This window comes from Cetorhinus maximus, chromosome 11, assembly GCF_964194155.1.
Source record: "Cetorhinus maximus chromosome 11, sCetMax3.hap1.1, whole genome shotgun sequence".
In the NCBI taxonomy this organism is placed as follows: domain Eukaryota; kingdom Metazoa; phylum Chordata; class Chondrichthyes; order Lamniformes; family Cetorhinidae; genus Cetorhinus; species Cetorhinus maximus.
The window spans coordinates 127,715,140-127,735,508 of record NC_135889.1 but is presented as its reverse complement, the minus strand read 5'-3'; the positions used below and the strand labels follow the sequence as shown (position 1 = coordinate 127,735,508).

General features: G+C 45.0%; 1 protein-coding gene across 1 annotated transcript in view; it reads right to left on the bottom strand.

The window, feature by feature from the left end:
• LOC144686916 (natural resistance-associated macrophage protein 1-like) overlaps positions 1 to 20,369 on the bottom strand; it is a 73,524-nt gene that overhangs the window by 28,964 nt on the left and 24,191 nt on the right. The window contains exons 6-9 of the mRNA XM_078552755.1: positions 20,235 to 20,302; positions 14,365 to 14,520; positions 8,038 to 8,196; positions 3,824 to 3,910 (exon numbers count right to left, since the gene is read on the bottom strand). Coding sequence (XP_078408881.1) covers positions 3,824 to 3,910; positions 8,038 to 8,196; positions 14,365 to 14,520; positions 20,235 to 20,302 — 470 coding nt within the window. The remainder of the gene's footprint in view (positions 1 to 3,823; positions 3,911 to 8,037; positions 8,197 to 14,364; positions 14,521 to 20,234; positions 20,303 to 20,369) is intronic.

Sequence of the window (20,369 nt, the reverse complement as noted above, 5' to 3'; positions counted from 1 at the left end):
GGGCAGTGGGATTAGTTTGGGGATTGATACAGGGCTATGGGGAGAGAGTGGGGCAGTGGGATTAGTTTGGGGATTGATACAGGGCTATGGGGAGAGAGTGAGGCAGTGGGATTAGTTTGGGGATTGATACAGGGCTATGGGGAGAGAGCGGGGCAGTAGGATTAGTTTGGGGATTGATACAGGGCTATGGGGAGAGAGTGGGGCAGTGGGATTAGTTTGGGGATTGATACTGGGCAATGGGGAGAGAGCGGGGCATTGGGATTAGTTTCAGGATTGATACTGGTAGATGGGGAGAGAGTGGGGCAATGGGATTAGTTTGGGGTTTGCTGTAACCAGAGATGCCACAGTTCCGATGGGCTTTCTGCTATGCTGTTAAGTGCTGACAGGATATGATTTGCTGCCTACAGTCACTGTACAGATAAACCATTCTTCAAACATTATTCTAGAAAGGGAGTGTTGGGAATTTTCCTATAATTCAGGACCAATATGTCTTTTACTGAGGAATTTGTCTCTGGGGTGACCTGCCGGCCAGGTCTGGGAACTCATTATCACTTCGCTTGCTCAGGAAGAGAAATCGAGCAGCATTCATTGAAGTTTTCAAAGTTTTGAATGGAATTGGTAAGGTTGACCTGGGAAGATAATTACCAGTGAAATGAAAAATGAGGGAGTGTGGATAAAATGGGCAAATCATATTCCGTCTGGCTCCTGACGTGTGCCTTGTAGATGGCGGGAAGGCACTAGGGAGTCAGGACTACACCTGGTTCCAGTCACTCACCAACCTCACATCCACGCTGCTTATGTGGCACCTTTATCAAATACCCTTTGAAAGTCCAAGTACACCTCATCCAGCTTCTGTTACCTCAAAAACAATCAATGTAGACACTAACTAACAAATCCCTGCTGACTTTCCTTAAATAATCTCCACTTGTCTAAGTGACAATTTTGTCTTTGTTTTAAAAGATTTCCCACCACAGAGGTTAGACTGATTATTTTTGAATATTTATTCTTACTTGGAACCTGGGCTTCGCTGGTTGGGCCCAGCATTTATTACCCATCCCTAGTTGCCCTTGAGAAGGTGGTGGTGAGCTGCCTTCTTGAACCGCTGCAGTCCATGTGGTGTAGGTACACCCACAGTGCTGTTAGGGAGGAAGTTCCAGGGTTTTAACCCAGCGACAGTGAAGGAACGGCGATATATTTCCAAGTCAGGATGGTGAGTGCCTTGGAGGGGAACTTCCAGGTGGTGGTGTTCCCATCTCTCTGCTGTCCTTGTCCTTCTAAATGGTAGTGGTTGTGGGTTTGGAAGGTGCTCTCAAAGAAGCCTTGATGAATTCCTGCAGTGCATCTTGTAGATGGTACACACACTGCTGCTACTGTGCGTCGGTGATGGAGGGAGTGAATTTTTGTGGATGGGGTGCCAATCAAACGGTTGCTTTGTCCTGGATGGTGAAAAGCTTTTGAGTGTTGTAGGATTTCCAGTCATTCAGGCAAGTGGGGAGTATTCCATCACACTCCTGACTTGTGCCTTGTAGGTGGTGGACTGGTGGTGGGGAGTCAGGAGGTGAGTTACTCACTGCAGGATTCCCAGCCTCTGACCTGCTCTTGTAGCCACAGTATTTATATGGCTAGTCCAGTTCAGTTTCTGGTCAATGGTAACCCCCAGGATGTTGATAGTCGGGGTTCAGTGATGGTAATGCCATTGAATGTCAAGGGGAGATGGATAGATTCTCCCTTGTTGGAGATGGTCATTGCCTGGCACTTGTTTGGCATGAATGTTACTTGCCAATTGTCAGCCCAAGCCTGGATATTGTCCAGGTCTTGCTGCATTTGGACATGGACTGCTTCAGTATCTGAGGAGTTGCGAATGGTGCTGAACATTGTGCAATCATCAGCGAACATCCCCACTCCTGACCTTATGATGGAAGGAAGGCCACTGATGAAGCAGCTGAAGATGGTTGGGCTGAGGACACTATCCTGAGGAACTCCTGCAGTGATGTCCTGGAGCTGAGATGATTGACCTCCAAGTATTATGATCTTCGGGGGAGAATGTAGTAGGCAAATTTGAGGAATATGGTGTGAATGTGGGGTTGAAGTATATTGTGTGAGTGTGGGATTAAGGTATATGGTGTGAGTATGGGGTTGATGAATATGGTGTGAGTGTGGGGTTAAGGTATATGATGTGAGTGTAGGATTAAGGTATATGTTGTGAGTGTGGGATTAAGGTATACGGTGTGAGTGTGGGATTAAGGTATACAGTGTGAGTGTGGGATTAAGGTATATGGTGTGAGTGTGGGATTAATGTATATGGTGTAAGTGTGGGGTTGATGTATATGGTGTGAGTGTGGGGTTGATGTATAGGGTGTGAGTGTGGGATTGATGTATACGGTGTGAGTGTGGGATTGATGTATATGGTCTGAGTGTGGGATTAAGGTATATGGTGTTTGTGGGATTAATGTTTATGTTGTGAGTGTGGGATTGATGTATACGGTGTGAGTGTGGGGTTAAGGCAAAAGGTGTGAGTGTGGGATTAAGGTATATGGTGTGAGTGTGTTGAGGTATATGGTGTGAGTGTGGGATTGATGTATACGGTGTGAGTGTGGGATTAAGGTATATGGTGTGAGTGTGGGATTAAGGCATATGGTGTGAGTGTGGGAATTATGTATACGGTGTGAGTGTGGGGTTAAAACAAAAGTTGTGAGTGTGGGATTAAGGTATATGGTGTGAGTGTGGGGTTGAGGTATATGGTGTGAGTGTGGTATTAAGGCATATGATCTGAGTGTGGGATTGACGTATACGGTGAGAGTCTGGGGTTGATGTATACGGTGTGAGTGTGGTATTGATGTATACGGTGTGAGTGTGGGATTGATGTATACGGTGTGAGTGTGGGATTGATGTATACGGTGTGAGTGTGGGATTGATGTATACGGTGTGAGTGTGGGATTAAGGTATATGGTCTGAGTGTGGGGTTGATGTATGTGGTGTGAGTGTGGGGTTGATGTATATGGTGTGAGTGTGGGACTGATGTATATGGTGTGAGTGTGGGATTGATGTATACGGTGTGAGTGTGGGATTGATGTATACGGTGTGAGTTTGGGATTGGTGTATACGGTGTGAGTGTGGGATTAAGGTATCTGGTGTGAGTGTGGGATTAATGTATATGGTGTGAGTGTGGGATTAAGGTATATGGTGTGAGTGTGGGATTGATGTATACGGTGTGAGTGTGGGATTAAGGTATATGGTGTGAGTGTGGGATTAATGTATACGGTGTGAGTGTGGGATTAATGTATATGGTGTGAGTATGGGATTAATGTATATGGTGTGAGTGTGGGGTTGAGGTATACGGTGTGAGTTTGGGATTGATGTATATGGTGTGAGTGTGGGATTGATGTATATGGTGTGAGTGTGGGATTAAGGTATATGGTGTAAGTGTGGGATTAATCTATACAGTGTGTGTGTGGGATTAAGGTATATGGTGTGAATGTGGGATTGATGTATATGGTGTGAGTGTGGGATTAAGGTATATGGTGTGAATGTGGGATTGATGTATATGGTGTGAATGTGGGATTGATGTATATGGTGTGAGTGTGGGATTATGGTATATGGTGTGAGTGTGGGATTGATGTATATGGTGTGAGTGTGGGGTTGAGGTATATGGTGTGAGTGTGGGATTAATGTATATGGTGTGAGTGTGGGGTTGAGGTATACGGTGTGAGTAGATAAGGTAGATAAGGTTATTTTTTATGGATGGGAGGTGCTTATAACCTTTAATGATTGTGTTCCTGTTGTGAAATATCTTTTCCCAGTGAGGCCATCTCCTGTTGCTTACCCCTTTGAAAATATCCACCTCCAAGGTGTTGTTGTCGATTGGCAGTTTATCGATGTAGGGGCTTCCACTCTCCGCACAGATGTTATACTGCAGAAAATATACACAAAAAATAGTGTGGTTACAGAGGAGATATAATTGAAATATACAAAATTATCAGGGGTGCAGATAGAGTGGAGAGAAAGGAAATATTTCCATTAGCAGACAGGCCAACAACAATGGGGCAGAGATTTAAATTCATTGGTGGAAAGATTAGAGAAGAGTTGGAGAGAAATGTTTTCACCCAAAGGGTGTTGGGATCTGGAACTCACTGCCTGGACCCTTATCACTTTTAAAAAATATTTGGATATGAACTTGAGGTGTTGAAACCTAAAAGGTTAAAGAGCAAGAGTCGGAAAGTGGGATTAGACTAGAAAAGTGTTTTTGATTGATGCAGGCATAATGGGCTGAAAGGTCTTTTTCTGCACCATAAATGTTTATGTTTCTAAATTGCTATGTTTCAATGGTGAGAGCGTAAGGTTGGCCCTCACAAGGATGGGTGTGTGGGTGAGTAATGGTGGGAGAGTGGTAGTGGAGCCCTGTAAGAATGGGTGTCTCAGGTGACCAATGGTGAGAGATTAAGAGCGGGGCCCCATAAGGATGGGAGTGTCTGACGACCAATGGCAGGAGAGTTTGGATAAGGTTTTTTTCAGGGTGGGAGGTTCTATGATGTGCTCAGTGACAGGAAACAAAGTGTAAAGGTCGATGGATGTTTTTGAGAATGGAAAGAGGTTTCCAGTGGTTTTCCACAGGGCTCAGAGTTGGGGCCCTTACTGTTTGTTGTATATGTTAATGATTTAGACTTAAATGTGGGAGGCATGATTGGGAAATTTGCAGATGACACAAATATTGGCCGTGTAGTTGATAGTGAAGAGGATACTGTTGACTCCAGAATGATATCAATGGTTTGGTTGAGTGGGAGGAGAATTGTCAAATGGTATTCAATCTGGAAAAGTGTGAGGTAATGCATTTGAGGAGGGCAAACAAAGCAAGGGAAAGCTCAATAAACAGGATGATATTGAGAGGAGTTGAGGAAATGAGAGTCCTTGGAGTGCATGTCCACATGTTCCTGAAGGTGGCAGGACAAGTGGATAAGTTGGTAAAGAAAGCATATGGAATGCTTTCCTTCATTGGGTGAGGTATTGAATACAAAAGCAGGGATGTAATGCAGGAACTGTATAAAATGCTGGTTAGGCCACAGCTGGAATTTTGTTCACAGTTCTGGTCACCACAGTACAGGAAGGACATAATTGCTCTGGAGAGAGTGCAGAGGAGATTTATAAGAATGTTACCAGGACTTGAAAATTGCAGCAATGAGGAGAGATTGGATAGGCTGGGGTTGTTTTCCTTAGAACAGAGGAGGCTGAGGGGTGACCGAATTGAAAAACCTTTTCACCCAGAAGGTGGTGGGTGTCTGGAATTCACTTCCTAAGTTGGTGGTTGAGGCTGAAACACTCAACCCATTTAAAAGGAACCTGGATCTGCGTCTGAAGTGCTGGAACCTGCAAGGCAACAGACCAGGGGCCGGGAAGTGGGATTAAAAATTACTGGCTAGTTTCTTTTTCCTCTTTTTTGACTGGCACAGACACGATGGGCTGAATGGCCTCTTTCTGCACCATAACTTTTGCTATGGTTCTATGGTACCTCCAATAATGGGCCTAGCCAGAGTTGGCAACTCTTAAATCCATGATGCTGAAACAAAGACAAAGGCTTTCACTGGCAGTGTCACTGGCACAATGTGAAATTCCGGCCCCTTTTTCCAGAGTTTCACAGAACATAAGAAATAGGAGCAGGAGGAGGCCATTCAGCCCCTCGAGCCTGCTCTGCTATTCAATAAGATCATGGCTGAATTGACATGGCCTCAACTCCACTTTCCTGCCTGCTGCCCCCATCCCCTCCCACCACCCCCACCCCATAACCCTTGACTCCCTTGTTGATCAAAAATCTATCTAACTCAGCCTTGATTATATTCAATAACCCAGCTTCCATTGCTCTCTGGGGGAAGAGAATTCTACAGATTACCAACCCTCCAAAGGAACAAATCCCTCCTCATCTCCGTTTTAAATGGGCAAAGCCCTATTTTGAAATCTTCCTAGTACTAGATCCCTCCACAAGAGGACACATCCTCTCAGCATCTACCCTGTCAACCCCCCTCAAATTCTTTTATGTTTCAATAGGTCACCTCTCATTTTTCTAAACTCCAATGAGTTTAGGCCCATCCTGCTCAAACTTGCCTCATTAAACAACCCCTTTATCCCAGGAATGAGCCAAATGAACCTTCTCTGAACTGCTTCCAATGCCAGTTTATTCCTCCTTAAGGAGATCAATACTGTACTCAGTACTCCAGGTGTGGTCTCACTGATGCTGTGTACAGTTGTAGCAAGACTTCCCTCCTTTTATACTCCACCCACCTTGTGATAAAGGCCAACATTCATTTGCCTTCCTAATTGCTTACTGTATCTGCTTGCTAACATTTTGTGAATCACGTACAAAGACACCCAGATCCCTCTTTACCACAGAATTCTGCAGTGTCTCTCCATTTAAATAATATTCTGCTTTTCGTCCCTCCAAAGTGGACAAGTTCACATTTTCCCACATTATGCTCAATCTGCTAGATGCTTGCCCATTCGCTTAATCTATCTCTATCCCTTTGCAGACTCTCTGTATCCTCCTCACAACTTGCTTTCCTGCCTATCTTTGTATCATCAGCAAATTTTGTCACAATACATTCGGTCCCTTCACCCAAGTCACTAATATAGATTGTAAATAGTTGAGGCCCCAGCACTGATCCCTGTGACACTCCACTAGATACAGATCTAGCCAACCTGAAAATAACCCATTTATCCCGACTGGGTTTCCTGTTAGTCAATCCTCTATCCACGCTAATATATGACCCCCAATAACAAGAGCTCTTACCTTGTGTAATAATCTTTTATGTGGCACCTTATTGAATGCATTTTAGAAATCCAAATGCACCACATCTACAGGTTCCCCTTTATGTACATTGCTTGTTACACCCTCAAAGAACTCTAATAAATTTGTCAAACATGATTTCACTTTCATAAAACTATGTTGAATCTGCCTGATTGTGTTAGGATTTTCTAATTGTCTTGCTATTACTTCCTTAATAATGGATTCTAGCACTTTCACAGTGATGGATGTTAGGCTAACTGGCCCATAGGATCCTGCTTTCTTGTTACATTTGCAGTTTTCTAATCCACTGGGTCTTTTCCAGAACCTAGGAAATTTTGGAAGATTATATCCATCTATCATCATCTATCATCTCTGCAGCCACTTCTTTTAAGACCCTAGGATGCAGACCATCAGTTCCTGGGGACTTGTCAGCCTTTGGTCCCATTAGGTTCCCTAGCAATTTTTTCTCTAATTATAACGGTTGTTTTAAGGTCCTCCCTCTCTTTTGCCTCTTGATTTTCCATTATTCTTGGGATGCTTTCTGTGTTTTCTACTGTGAAGACAGATACAAAATACTTGTTCAAAGTCTCTGCCATTTCCTTGTTCCCCATTATTATTCCCCAGTCCCATCCTCTAAGGGACCAATGTTACTTTAGCTACTCTCTTACTTTTTATATATTTGTAAAAGCTCTTACTGTCTGCCTTTATATTTCTTGCCAGTGTACTCTCATAATTATAAATTCTCTTACTTTATGTTTTTTTATCTTTCCTTTGCTGGTTTCTAAAATGTTCCCATTCTTCAGGCCTATCACTAATTTTTGTGGCATTGTACATCTTTCCTTTCAATTTGATACCATCCTTAACTTCCTTAGTTAACTACAGATGATACATTCTTCTTTTACAGTCTTTTTTTCTCAATGGAATATATCTTTGTTGAGGATTATGAAATATCTCCTTAAATACCTGCTACTGCTTCACTACCACCTTACATATTTTCCTAGTCCACTCTAGCCAACTCTCTCATAACTTTATAATTGCTTTTATTTATGTTTAAGAGACTAGTTTCAGACCCAGGTTTCTCACCCTCAGACTGAAAGTGAAATTATAACATATTATGATCACTTTTCCTTAGAAGATCCTTTACTACGAGATCATTAATTAATCCTGTATCATTGCATATTACCAGTTCTAAAAAAAAGCTTATTCCCTGTTTGGTTCCAGGGCATGTTGTTCCAAGAGAAGTGTAGTGTCTGTCTCTCACTCACCACATCCAAGTTAGTCTTCTGGTAGAAGGCAGATCCAAACACAGCAATGACAAATATATTGATGAGCAGGGAAATAAACAGGGCGATGGAGCACTCAATCAGGTAGTACATGTTTGCCTCCTTCACCTCTGATGGTTTGGAACGATCAACCTGTCTAGACTGGGGGAAAAACAAATAGAAGTAACCCAGAAATTGGCTGATGTCAGTGGATGTCTCCATAAACTTCACTCTCCATTGACGGTATCCATTACACATATTAAAGATAGTTAAAAGATTCAATGATGTAGATAGAGCGGGGAGTGGGGGATGGGGGGCAATGTGGGAGGGAGTCCAGAACAAGGGGGCAGAACCTTAAAATTAGAGCCAAGCTGTTCAGGGGTGATGCCCAGAATCACTTCCTCACACATAGAGGAGTGGGAATCTGGAACTCTGTTCCCCCAAAAGCTTTGAGGCTGGGGTTCAATTGGAGATTTCAAGACTGAGATAATAAATGTTTGTTGGATAAGGTTATCGAGGGATTTGGAGTGAAGATGGGGCAATGGAGCTAACATACAGATCAATTGAACAGCAAGACAGACTCAGGGGGCTGAATGGTCCCCTCCTGTTCCTACAATCACCACTTGGTATCTCAGATGGCCATTCTTCATTGTGTGCTTAATGACTATTTGACCTGGTCGGGCATCACACGTGTGATCCCAGGGTGGCACAAGATGCATAGACTGTTCCTTTCAGCACAGGTAAGTGGATAGGGTTGAGAAGCAGGAATGGTAAACTGAGTCTGTTAGGATCCCTGTAGAGATTGATAACGTTAAACAAAAGACCTGAATTCCCAGTGATCGACAAAAAGGATCATGTGACAAGATTTCAAATTTTAAATCTCTTACTGTAAAAAATTGCACTAAAGTTCCTCCACTGTCGCTGGGTGAAAATCCTGGAACTCCCTCCCTAACAGCACTGTGGGTGTACCTACACCACATGGACTGCAGTGGTTCAAGAAGGCAGCTCAGCACCACCTTCTCAAGGGCAACTAGGGATGGGCAATAAATGCTGGGCCCAGCCAGTGACACCCACATCTCGTGAATGAATGAAAAAAATCAACTAAACATTATTTTGTGGGCAACTAATACACCAAAGTACAGAAAAGATATCCCCCTTTAACTTATTAACATGACCACCCCCCCACCCAGTTTTCACAGCTACACTTCACATCCCACTCTTCACATAATTGCTGTTTCTACAGGAATAATTCACCTTCACTCCCAGCTTCTAGCCAGTTTGCTTCTCCCCCTCTTGCTGAGTTGTAATCCACCTTCACTGTCTCCGATATATCCTCAGCATCTCCAGGCAGGACAAGGTCAATAACTCAGAGGTCCTGGAGTGTGCTAATTCCATCGACATATCCTCATTGCTAAGCCAATGACATCTGCACTGGCTCGTCCATGCTCATCAGATGGATGATGGTCGTATACCCAAAGACCTTCTATACAGTGAACTGGCCACTGGGTCACGACCTCCTGGACAACCATACCTCTGCTACACAGGAAACTGCGAGCGAGATATGAAGATGACAGACATGGACACTGACAACTGGGAGACAGTCACTGACGGCCATGACCCCTGGAGCTGACTGTTTGGAAGAGGTGACCAGAAACAAAGAGCTCAGCTGGCTGAGAAGAGGTCCCAGAGGAACAGAGGACAGTGAATCCTGCCACTTCTCTGCCACTGTCTTCCTCTGCAGCAAATGCAGCAGTGACTGCCAGTGCCAGAGTGGGGCCCCTGAGACACATCAGCCCTAAGGTGATGCTTAAAACTGAGCTGACCACCACGGCACAAACCTGGGTCTTATGAGACAGAAAAGTACCACCAGATATAAGGGACTTCAGTTATGTGGAGAGACAGGAGCCAGTGCAGACATCATTAAGACAGAAAGCTACCACAGAACATTGAATGACCATCAGAAAACACTTCTCTCAGTTCCCAGAGTTGTCCCGAACTGAATACCAGCAGCAAGGCCTGGTCCCACCATGGCAAATCTCCTCGATTCCTTAGGTTGCCATGGGATGCATCTCTTCCACAGAGACCACCTTCCCTCCCATATCCTGCTCGGTAGTTCACACAAAGGCAACAAGCTCCACCCTGCTGACCACAGCAGCTGCAGACCTTTGACTCTCCGAGAGACTTCTCACTCCCTCTATCTCTCTGTGCCCAAAACCTCGGAGACAGGGGGAAGGATTGTCGTGGAGTCATGTAGACTGCTCAAAGAAGCAGGGCAGGACCCAGGTGTGGAACCCCCAGCCTCCAATTCTGACCGATCCGGTTTTTGCCAGCAGAGTAATGGGGACATACGGACAGGGAACCCACACTCAGCCGGCCATCTGAACTCTGTGCATCCGACATCATCATGCACACGAGCAATATTGAGGTTGGCGGGTGCACATGGGAGTCAGAGCCATGCCCACCAACAATTAAAGGTCCAATTAAGGCCATTAAAAACCTCATTGTCCCCTTGCGATTTTGTGCTCATCGCATGGGCAAAATGGGCAGGTGGGCAGCCCATTTTTAATGAAACCTCATCCAAGGGCGGGATGAAATGTTCAGGTTGAAATATCATAAAAAGATATATCTGGGGATGGATGTTTTTTGAGTTCTGCTGTCAGGCGCTTGAATGTGTTGCACAGACACAGTTTGCTGCAGTTTTTTCTTGACATTTAATCTGTCCAAGTCTGCAACTCCCTGAGGCAGCTCCACAGCAGCTGCTGACCTGTGCAGTGTAGGAATGTGGAGGACGGTGTAATATTAGAGGCAATTAACATAGAGAGAGAGGAGGTACTAGCGGACTTAGCGGCCTTAAAAGTGGATAAATCTCCAGGCCCGGATGAGATGTATCCCAGGCTGTTGAGGGAGGCACGGGAAGAGATATCAGGGGACTCTGGCAGTAATTTTCAAATCCTCTCTGGCCACAGGTGAGGTGCCAGAGGACTGGAGGACAGCTAACATTGTCCCATTATTAAAAAAGGGAGGAAGGGATAGAGCAGAAAATTACAGGCCAGTCAGTCTAACCTCGGTGGTGGGGAAGTTACTAAAAAGAATTCTGAGGAACAGAATATATCTGCACTTGGAGAGACAGGGATTAATCAGGGATAGTCAGCATGGATTTGTTAAGGGAAGGTCGTGTTTGACAAATTTGATTGAATTTTTTAAGGTGGTAACCAGGAGTGTTGATGAGGATAATGCATTTGATGTGGTCTTCATGGACTTTAGCAAGGCTTTTGATAAGGTCCCTCATGGCCGATTGGTCAAGAAAGTAAGAGACCACGGGATCCAAGGCAAAGTGGCACATTGGATCCAAAATTGGCTGAGAGGCAGGAAGCAGAGGGTGATGGTAGAGGGATGTTTCTGTGACTGGAAGTCTGTTTCCAGTGGGGTTCCACAGGGTTCGGTGCTGGGGCCCTTGCTGTTTGTGGTGTATATAAATGATTTGGACTTAAATGTAGGGGGTACGATCAAGAAGTTCACGGATGACACAAAAATTGGTTAATAGTGAGGAGGATAGCCGTAAACTGCAGGAGGATATCAATGGACTGGTCAGGTGGGCAGAGCAGTGGCAAATGGAATTCAACCCAGAAAAGTGTGAGGTAATGCACGTGGGGGAGGGTAACAAGGCAAGGGATTACACTATGAATGGTAGGACCCTGGAAAGTACTGAAGATCAGAGGGACCTTGGTGTGCACATCCACAGATCCCTGAAGGTAGCAGGGCGGGTAGATAAGGTGGTTAAGGAGGATATGGGATACTTGCCTTTATTAGCCGAGGCATAGAATACAAGAGCACGGGGGTTATGCTGGAACTGTATAAAACGCAGGTTAGGCCACAACTGGAGTACTGTGTGTAGTTCTGGTCACCACATTATAGGAAGGATGTGATTGCACTGGAGACGGTGCAGAGGAGATTTACCAGGATGCTGCCTGGGCTGGAGGGTCTGAGCTATGAGGAAAGATTGGATAGGCTGGGGTTGTTTTCCTTGGAGCAGTGAAGGTTGAGAGGGGATCTGATAGAGATGTAGGTCAATAGCCAGGGGGCATAGATCTAAGGTAAGGGGTAGAAGGCTAAGAGGGGAGTTGAGGAGAATTTTTTTTACCCAGAGGGTGGTGGGAGTCTGGAACTCACTGCCTGAAAGGGTGGTTGAGTCAGAAACTCTCATAACATTTAAGAAGTATTTAGATATTCACTTGCGTTGCCATAGCCTCCAGGGCTATGGGCCAAGCGCTGGAAAATGGAATTAGTGTAGTCAGATCTTTGTTGACTGGCGCAGACATGATGGGCTGAATGGCCTCCTTCTGTGCTGTAAATGTCTATGAGTCTATGAGTCTGCTTTCAGGGAGCTCGCTAGAAGTGCCCACCCACACCCTCACTTATGTCAGCGTCCGCCCTCTTCCTGTCCCCCTCGGCAGTACTGAGGCTTTCTCGACATGTATTTCACACCCAATTGAAATTGCGTTCGGAGGCAGATCGCGGGTGGGAGCTCATTTTGTGTCACCTCTGGGCCCACCAACTTGGTGCACACGCCAAGTGTGAAATTCAGAGCATGGAGTAGATGTAAATGCTCTGGAATGTTGGATCAGGTCTATTTAACTATCAGGATCTGAAGTGATTTAAATCCCTAGCCCTTTAAAAATGAAAAAAAAAACAGGCTCCAGGTATAAGTGAGAGCTGCAAGAGAAACTCTACCATATTGCTTTGATTGGCAGGCCAAGTGGTGTAGCATCTGTTCTAGCAGTTCCAATGGTTGTTCACTGACATTTTTCTAAGAGCTCTTTAAGAATATTTGGCTGATTTCCAAAAGCTACAATGATCTCAGCAGGGCTGTTCAGGGTTCCCAGTTTTAATGACAGGTTAAAGAGCTTATTAAAGGGTTATATGTCTTTGAGTATGTGTGGCATGAATAGAAGCTTGTTACTTTTTATAAGAAATTAGTCACTTACGTATTAATGGGCTTTCATGAATGGGAGATTTCTTTACAATCAGTTCTGTGTAGTGAGAGCTTTATTAGATTTTTAGAACCTTATTTTTATTTTATTTTATCCACATGACTCCTGTGGTCTGTCCACGCTAGATACTGGGTGAGTTGGCATGGGGGTATAAAGGGCCATGGGGGGTAGGTGAGGTAGGTGAGTGAGGGGGTATGAGGGCTAAAGGATCTAAAATCTTATGACACAACTGGGACAAAGTCCCAGAGAACTGAGGCGAGTCTTCCAAACAGGTTAGCCACTCAGCCTCTCGCATGGCTACCTACTCTCTGCCTTGGTGGAACCGACTTCATCCCGCAGCATGGCCCCCCCCTCCCCCACCCAATCGAGGGTCACCCTCCCCCACCCGATCGAGGGTCACCTACCCCCACCCGATCGAGGGTCACCCACCGCAGCACCGCCCCCTCCCCCACCCGATCGAGGGTCACCCTCCCCCCCTCCCCCACCCGATCGAGGGTCACCCACCGCAGCACCTCCCCCCTCCCCACCCCCCCCCCTCCCCCACCTGATCGAGGATCACCCACCGCAGCACCTCCCCCCTCCCCCTCCCCGATCGAGGGTCACCCACCGCAGCACCGCACCCCCCTCCCCCACCCGATCTAGGATCGCCCCATTCAGGCGCCTTTCTACCGAGGTGGGGGGCGACATGTCTGGGAATTTCCCGCCCTCGGTAGCGGCACTGTGGGTCTGCCCACACTCCACCCCGGCTGCTCTCGCCTTGTTTTCAGCTGTGAGGATTTTGCACCTTGCAATGGGTCCCAATGTCCCCATGGTAACCAAGTCACCCAGACCTTGTTGTTGAGCAGGATTCAGGACAGATCACGTGACTCTCTTTACTACCCCATTTTACCTTGAATTAAAGAACTAGTCCCAAAACATAACCATCTTATAAAACCTCGCACTCAGAATAACTCCGCTCCCCAGGGACACTAAACACAATCTCCCTGACCTGATCCAGCCCCAACCAACCCGGGTCAAGAGATAATCGTGGATCCTGTTGGACTCAGAAGAGATCAGGAAGGAGCCATGATCATTTCATAGTTAAATCTACTCAAATAGAGGGGGCATTTTTATTACTGGGATATTAACAAGCAAACAGTAATATTACAGGAATAACTGTAAAAAAAAAGCTATATAAAACTCCAAGCCGTAGAGGAGAGGGGAATTGGTAAGTTATATGTGTGAGATCTGTCGGTCGGGTATGAATGTAGTACAATGATTAGCCAATGTGATTAGGTTAGATGCAGTAGTCAGATTTACTGTTGTTGACCAGCTCAATCTTTCTAACATGGTTACTTACCTTGACAAGAGCTGAGTGCAGGTAGATATTGTGAGGCATTATAATTGCCCCAATGATACCCACAGCTTGAAGCAGTTCATTCCTGCCACACCCAGAACAATAGGGATAGAATAATCCTTTCACTACATCCCTTTGGCTCGGTTTTACCACCACATACTGTAGAGAGAGAGAGAGAGTGAGAGAGATGGTCAGTAGGTACAGTGTGTGGGCACTGTAGGTATAACTCACTGAAAACAGTCGCCAACCTCAATTACAGAATCAACATGGATAGACTTCAGATTATCCCCACCTCCTCCCTGTCTCTTCCCCATTCTAACCTACATACAAACAGATCAATTGGGAGCAGGAGGAGGCCACTCGGCCCCTCGAGCCTGCCCCACCATCCAATAAGATCATGGCTGATCTGGTTGTAATCTCAACCCCACATTCCCGCCTACTCCCAATAACCTTTCACCCCCTTGTTAATCAAGAATCTTCCTAGCTCTGCCTTAACAATATTTAAAGACTCTGCTTCCACTACCTTTTCAGGAAGAGAGTTCCAAAACTCATAGGAACTTAGGAACATAGGAACAGGAGAAGGCCATTCAGCCCATCGAGCCTGTTCTGCCATTCAATACGATCATGGCTGATCAAACACTTCAATGCCTTTCCCCCACACTATCCCCATAACCCTTCACGTTATTGTTAATCAGAAATCTGTCAATCTCTACCTTAAACACACTCAGTGACTGAGCTCCCACAGTCCCCTGGAGTAGAGAATTCCAAAGATTCACAACCCTCTCAGTAAAGACATTTCTCCTCATCTCTGCCCTAAGTGACTTCCCCCTATTTAGAAATTGTGCCCCCTGGTTCTAGACTCCCCAACCAGGGGAAACATCTTACCTGCATCTACTCTGCCTATTACTTTAAGTATTTTGAAGGTTTCAAAGGGATCACCTCTCATTCTTCGAAACTCTAGAGAATACAGGCCCAGTTTCCCCAATCTCTCTTCATAGGACAGTCCCACCTTCCCCGGAACAAGTCTGGTGAACCTTTGCTGCACTCCCTCCATGGCAATAATGTCCTTCCTGAGGTAAGGGGACCAAAACTGCACACAGTACTCCAGGTGTGGTCTAACCAAGCTTCTATACAATTGGAGCAAGACTTCACTACTCCTGTACTCAAATCCTCTTGTGACAAAGGCTAACATTCCATTAGCTTTCCTAACTCCCTGCTGCACCTGCCTGTTAGCTTTCAGTTTTGATCCTACCAATCCTGTTCAAACATGTCCAATTGCCTTTTGAAATCTTTCTGTTCCACCCTTTCAGGCAATGCATTCCAGACCTTAACAATTCCTGGCAAAGAAATTTCACCTCATTCCCCCTCTAAACCTTTTGACAATTATTTTAAATCTATTCCTCTGGCTAGTGACCTTTCCGCCATTGGAAACAGATTCTCCCTATTTGTTTTATCAAAAACCCTCATAATTTTGAATCCTTGCAAATTGATCAAGATATGGTCAAAAGCTGCTGTTGTCCGACAGTGATACTCTGATAATATTTATTCTCTGCTTAATATTAAACTGCCTTTAATGGGTGACCTGCCAAGCTGAAAATGAATTGGATAGCGAGGTCAACTGGTTCTCCCTTTCTATTTCGAAAGAATCTTGCAGCAGAGGAGGCCATTCAGCCCATCATGTTTGTGCTGGTTCTTTAAAAGAGCTATCCAATTAGTCCCACTGCCCCTGCTCTTACCCCATAGCCCTGCAAATCATGGAATCACAGAATTTTAATGTCACAGAAGGAGCCCATTCGGCCCATCATGTCTGCACCGGCTCTCCAAATGAGCATTATGACCTAGTGCCATTGCCCTGCCTTTTCCCTGTACCCCAGCACATTGTTTCTCATCAAATAATCATCTAATGCCCCCTTGAATGCCTCGATTGAACCTGTCTCCCCCACACTTCCAGGCCGTGCATTCTAGACTCAAACCACTTAACGTGTGAAGAAGATTTTTCTCACCTCACGCTTGCTTCTTTTGCAAATCACTTTAAATCTGTGCCCTCTCTTGATCCTTTTACGAGTGGAAACAGTTTCTCCCTGTCTACTCTGTCCAGCCCCCTCATGATTTTGAACATCTCTATCAAATCTCCTCTCAGCCACCTTCTCTCCAAGGAGAACAGTCCCAACCTCTCCAATCTATCCTCATAGCTGAAGTTTCTCATCCCTGGAACCATTCCTGTAAACCTCTTCTGCTCTCTCTCCAATGTGTTCACATCCTTCCTATAATGTGGCACCCAGAACTGTGCACAATACTCCAGCTGGGGTCTAATGAGTTTCTTATATAAATTCAGCATAACCTCCCTGCTCTTGTACTCTATGCCCTTATTAGTAAAACCCAGGATACTATACACTTTATTAACTGCTCTCTCCACCTGTCCTGCCACCTTCAATGATCTACGCACATACACACCCAGGTCTTTCTGCTCCTGCACCCCCTTCAAAATTTCACCCCTTATTTTATATTATCTGTCCATGTTCTTCCTACCAAAATGCATCACCTCACACTTCTCCGCATTGAACTTCATCTGCCACCTATCTGCCCACTCCATCATCTTGTCTATGTCCTCTTGAAGTTCCACACCGTCCTCCTCACAGTTCACAACACTCCAAAGCTTCGTATCATCCGCAAAATTTGAAATTGTCCCCTGCTCACCAAGATCTAGATCATTAATATATATCAGGAAAAACAAGGGTCCCAATATTGACCCCTGAGGAACTCCACTACAAACCTTTCTCCAGCCTGAACAATATCCATTGACCATTTCCCTCTGCTTCCTATTTTTCAGCCAATTTTGTATCCACGTTGCTACTGTCCCTTTTATTCCATGAGCAATAACTTTTCTCACAAGTCTGTTGTGTGGCACTGTGTCAAATGTCTTTTGAAAGTCCATATACACCACATCAACAGAATTACCCTCATTGACCTTTTCTGTTACCTCTTCAAAAAACTCCAAGTTAGTTAAACACAATTTCCCCTTTAGAAATCCATGCTGGCTCTTCCTTATCAACCCATATTTTTCCATGTGACTACTAATTCTATCCTGAATAATTGTTTCTAGAATCTTGCCCACCACTGAAGTTAAACTGACTGGTCTGTAATTACTGGGCTTATCCTTACAACCTTTTTTGAACAAGGGCATAATGTTTGCAATTCTCCAGTCCTCTGGCACCTCCCCCGAGTCTAGGGAAGACTGAAAGATCCTGGCCAGTGCCCCTGCAATTTCTACTCTCACTTCCTTCAATATCCTTGGATGCATCTCGTCCGGTCCCAGTGCCTTGTCAACTTTAATTACCGACAGTCTATTCAACACTTCCTCCTCATCAATTCTGAACCCTTCTAGCAACAGAGTTTCCTCATCTGTCACCGTGGCCTGGGTAGCATCTACCTCCTTGGTAAAGACGGAAGCAAAGTATTCATTTAATACCTCAGCCATGGCCCCTTCATCCATGTGTAAATTCCCTTTTAGGTCCCTAACCGGCTCTACCCCACCTTTTACCACCCTTTTACTATTTATATGTCTATAGAAGACTTTGGGATTCCCCTTTATATTGGCTGCCAGTTTTTTCTCATAATCCCTCTTCACTTCTCTAATATGTTTTTCACCTCCCCTCTGAACATTCTGTATTCACTTGGTTCTCAATTGCATTTTCTACCTGACACCTGTCATCAGCGCATTTTTTCTTCTTTATCTTAGTTTCTATCTCCTTTTTCATCCAGGGAGCTCTGGAGTTGTTTGTCCTACCTTTTCCTTTCGATGCAATATACCTTGACTGTGCCCAAAATGTTTCTAGTGTTTATCCAATTCCCTTTTGAAAGTCCCTATTGAATCTGCCTCCCCTGCCCTTTCAGACAGCGCCTTCCAGATCAGAACAACTCACTGTGTTAGAGTTTCCAGTTCAGAACAACTCTCTGTGTTAGAGTTTCCAGTTCAGAACAACTCACTGTGTTAGAGAATCCAGATCAGAACAACTCGCTGTGTTAGAGTTTCCAGTTCAGAACAACTCTCTGTGTTAGAGTTTCCCACCAAATTCATGTGGACAGATCCCAGGGAAACAGTGATTGCTGCACTGTCAATGTTCTGGCAGGAGATGGCAGCAGCTCATTTAGTGACGGAGGTGCCTGGGCTGGTGTTTGCTCTTTCTGATTTGGTTTGATCTTGGAGGGATCACAAATCAGTCTCTAATTGGGAGCTCGCCGGATTGGGAGTTGGTGGAGGGTGGAGGGCGGTGGGCAGATGGAGGAAGGGTATGCTGGGTACTAGTGTTGTACTGTAGCCCTAAGGAACATGCCAATCCCCAGCTGTTTCTTGGTGGAGGAAGGAAGATTGTCCAGCATGTTGGACAGCCAGGGTGTGCAGTGGTGATGGGACAGAGCCCTCCAGTTTTGTGATGGAGTAGTTGGCTATGACATTGATTTAGATGGTGAGAGGAAGGAACCATCCTTTAGTACAGAGCCTCAAAGGGAGTTACACAATGGTTAATGTACAGCTCTAGGCATTGCTCCTTGGAAATGTTATATTAGCCTTTGAAAGAACACAGCACAGATTGACCAGGCTGTTTGCAGGGCTCCAAGCATTAGGTGATAAGGAGAAATTACATAATCTAGGGTTTGTATTCTCTAGAACATAGGAGGTCAAGGGGTGTTTCGATTGAGGATTTTAGGATTTGAAAGGAATTGATAGGGTAGGTAGAGAGAAACCTTTACCACGGCTGGGGGAGACTAGGACATGCAGACACAGCCAGAGCCAGGTCATCCAGGAAAGAAACCAGCAAACACTTCTTCACACAAAGAACGGTAGAAATGTGGAACTCTCTCTCCCAGAATCCCAGTAGATGCTGCCTCAATTCATCATTTCAATCTGAAATCAATAGGATTTTGAAGGACAAAGCTACAACAGGAGATGGAGCCAGAGTGCTGGATGAAGTTAAGTTTGAGAGTACAAGAGCACAGTCACTATGTTACTGACTGGTAATCCAGAGACCTGAACTAATGAGCTGAAGAGACAAGTTCAAATTGACCACAACATCTGCTGGAATTTAAGTTCAGTTCATTAAATAAACCTGGAGTTAAAAGCTATTCTCAGTAATGGTGACCATCATGCTACTGAATTGTTATAAAAACCCACCTGTCTTTAGGGATGGAAATCTGCTGTCCCTGCTCTGGCCTACATGTGACTAGACCCACAGCAATAATGACTCTTAGTTGCCCTCTGAAATGACCTAGCAAAATTGTTAGTTGTATTCAAGAACTTGGCTCACCGTCTGCTTCTCAAGGGCAACTAGGGATGGAAAATAAATGCTGGCCCAGCCAGTGATGTCCATATCCTGTAAATCCATTAAAATGTCATGCAGAGCAGCCATGATTTCAGTGATTGGTGGAGCAGACTCAAAGGGCTAATTAGCCTCCTCAATCCTAGGTCGCTGTCAACTGCCCCAATACTGCTAAATAATAGTTTGATGACCTCACCAGGTCAGGAAAGGTAAGACGAGGTAATCACACCTACCCAGAATTCTATGTACTGAATATTTCCAACATTGCTCAAACTGTGTGCATGTACTTACCATTCCTGCCCAATCCAGTCAAAGGATTGTTCACACAGAGTTATCAGAGTTTAAGGGCTCTATCTCTTTAAGGGCGTCCCCTCTCCCCATCACCATTCTCCAACTAAGCTCAGTTAATTCCGATTGGGACACTGCTGGTTGATGTTGTGTTTGGGGGATGCTTCCTTCCTGATGTCTAACAGACTCTGGGTAGGATTTGAAATGCTGGGAGTATTTGTAAGAACATCTCTCAGTGTAAAAACGCTATCGTCGTATCCTTATCTTTACCTCATATCCAAATGTTACTGCCATAATCGCAATCAGCAAACAGAAAAAAGCTTCTAACTTCCTGAGACCTGCAATCAGAATATAATCCATCAGCAATGAATACAGTCCTGACAGAGTGACTCCTCAGGCACAGAC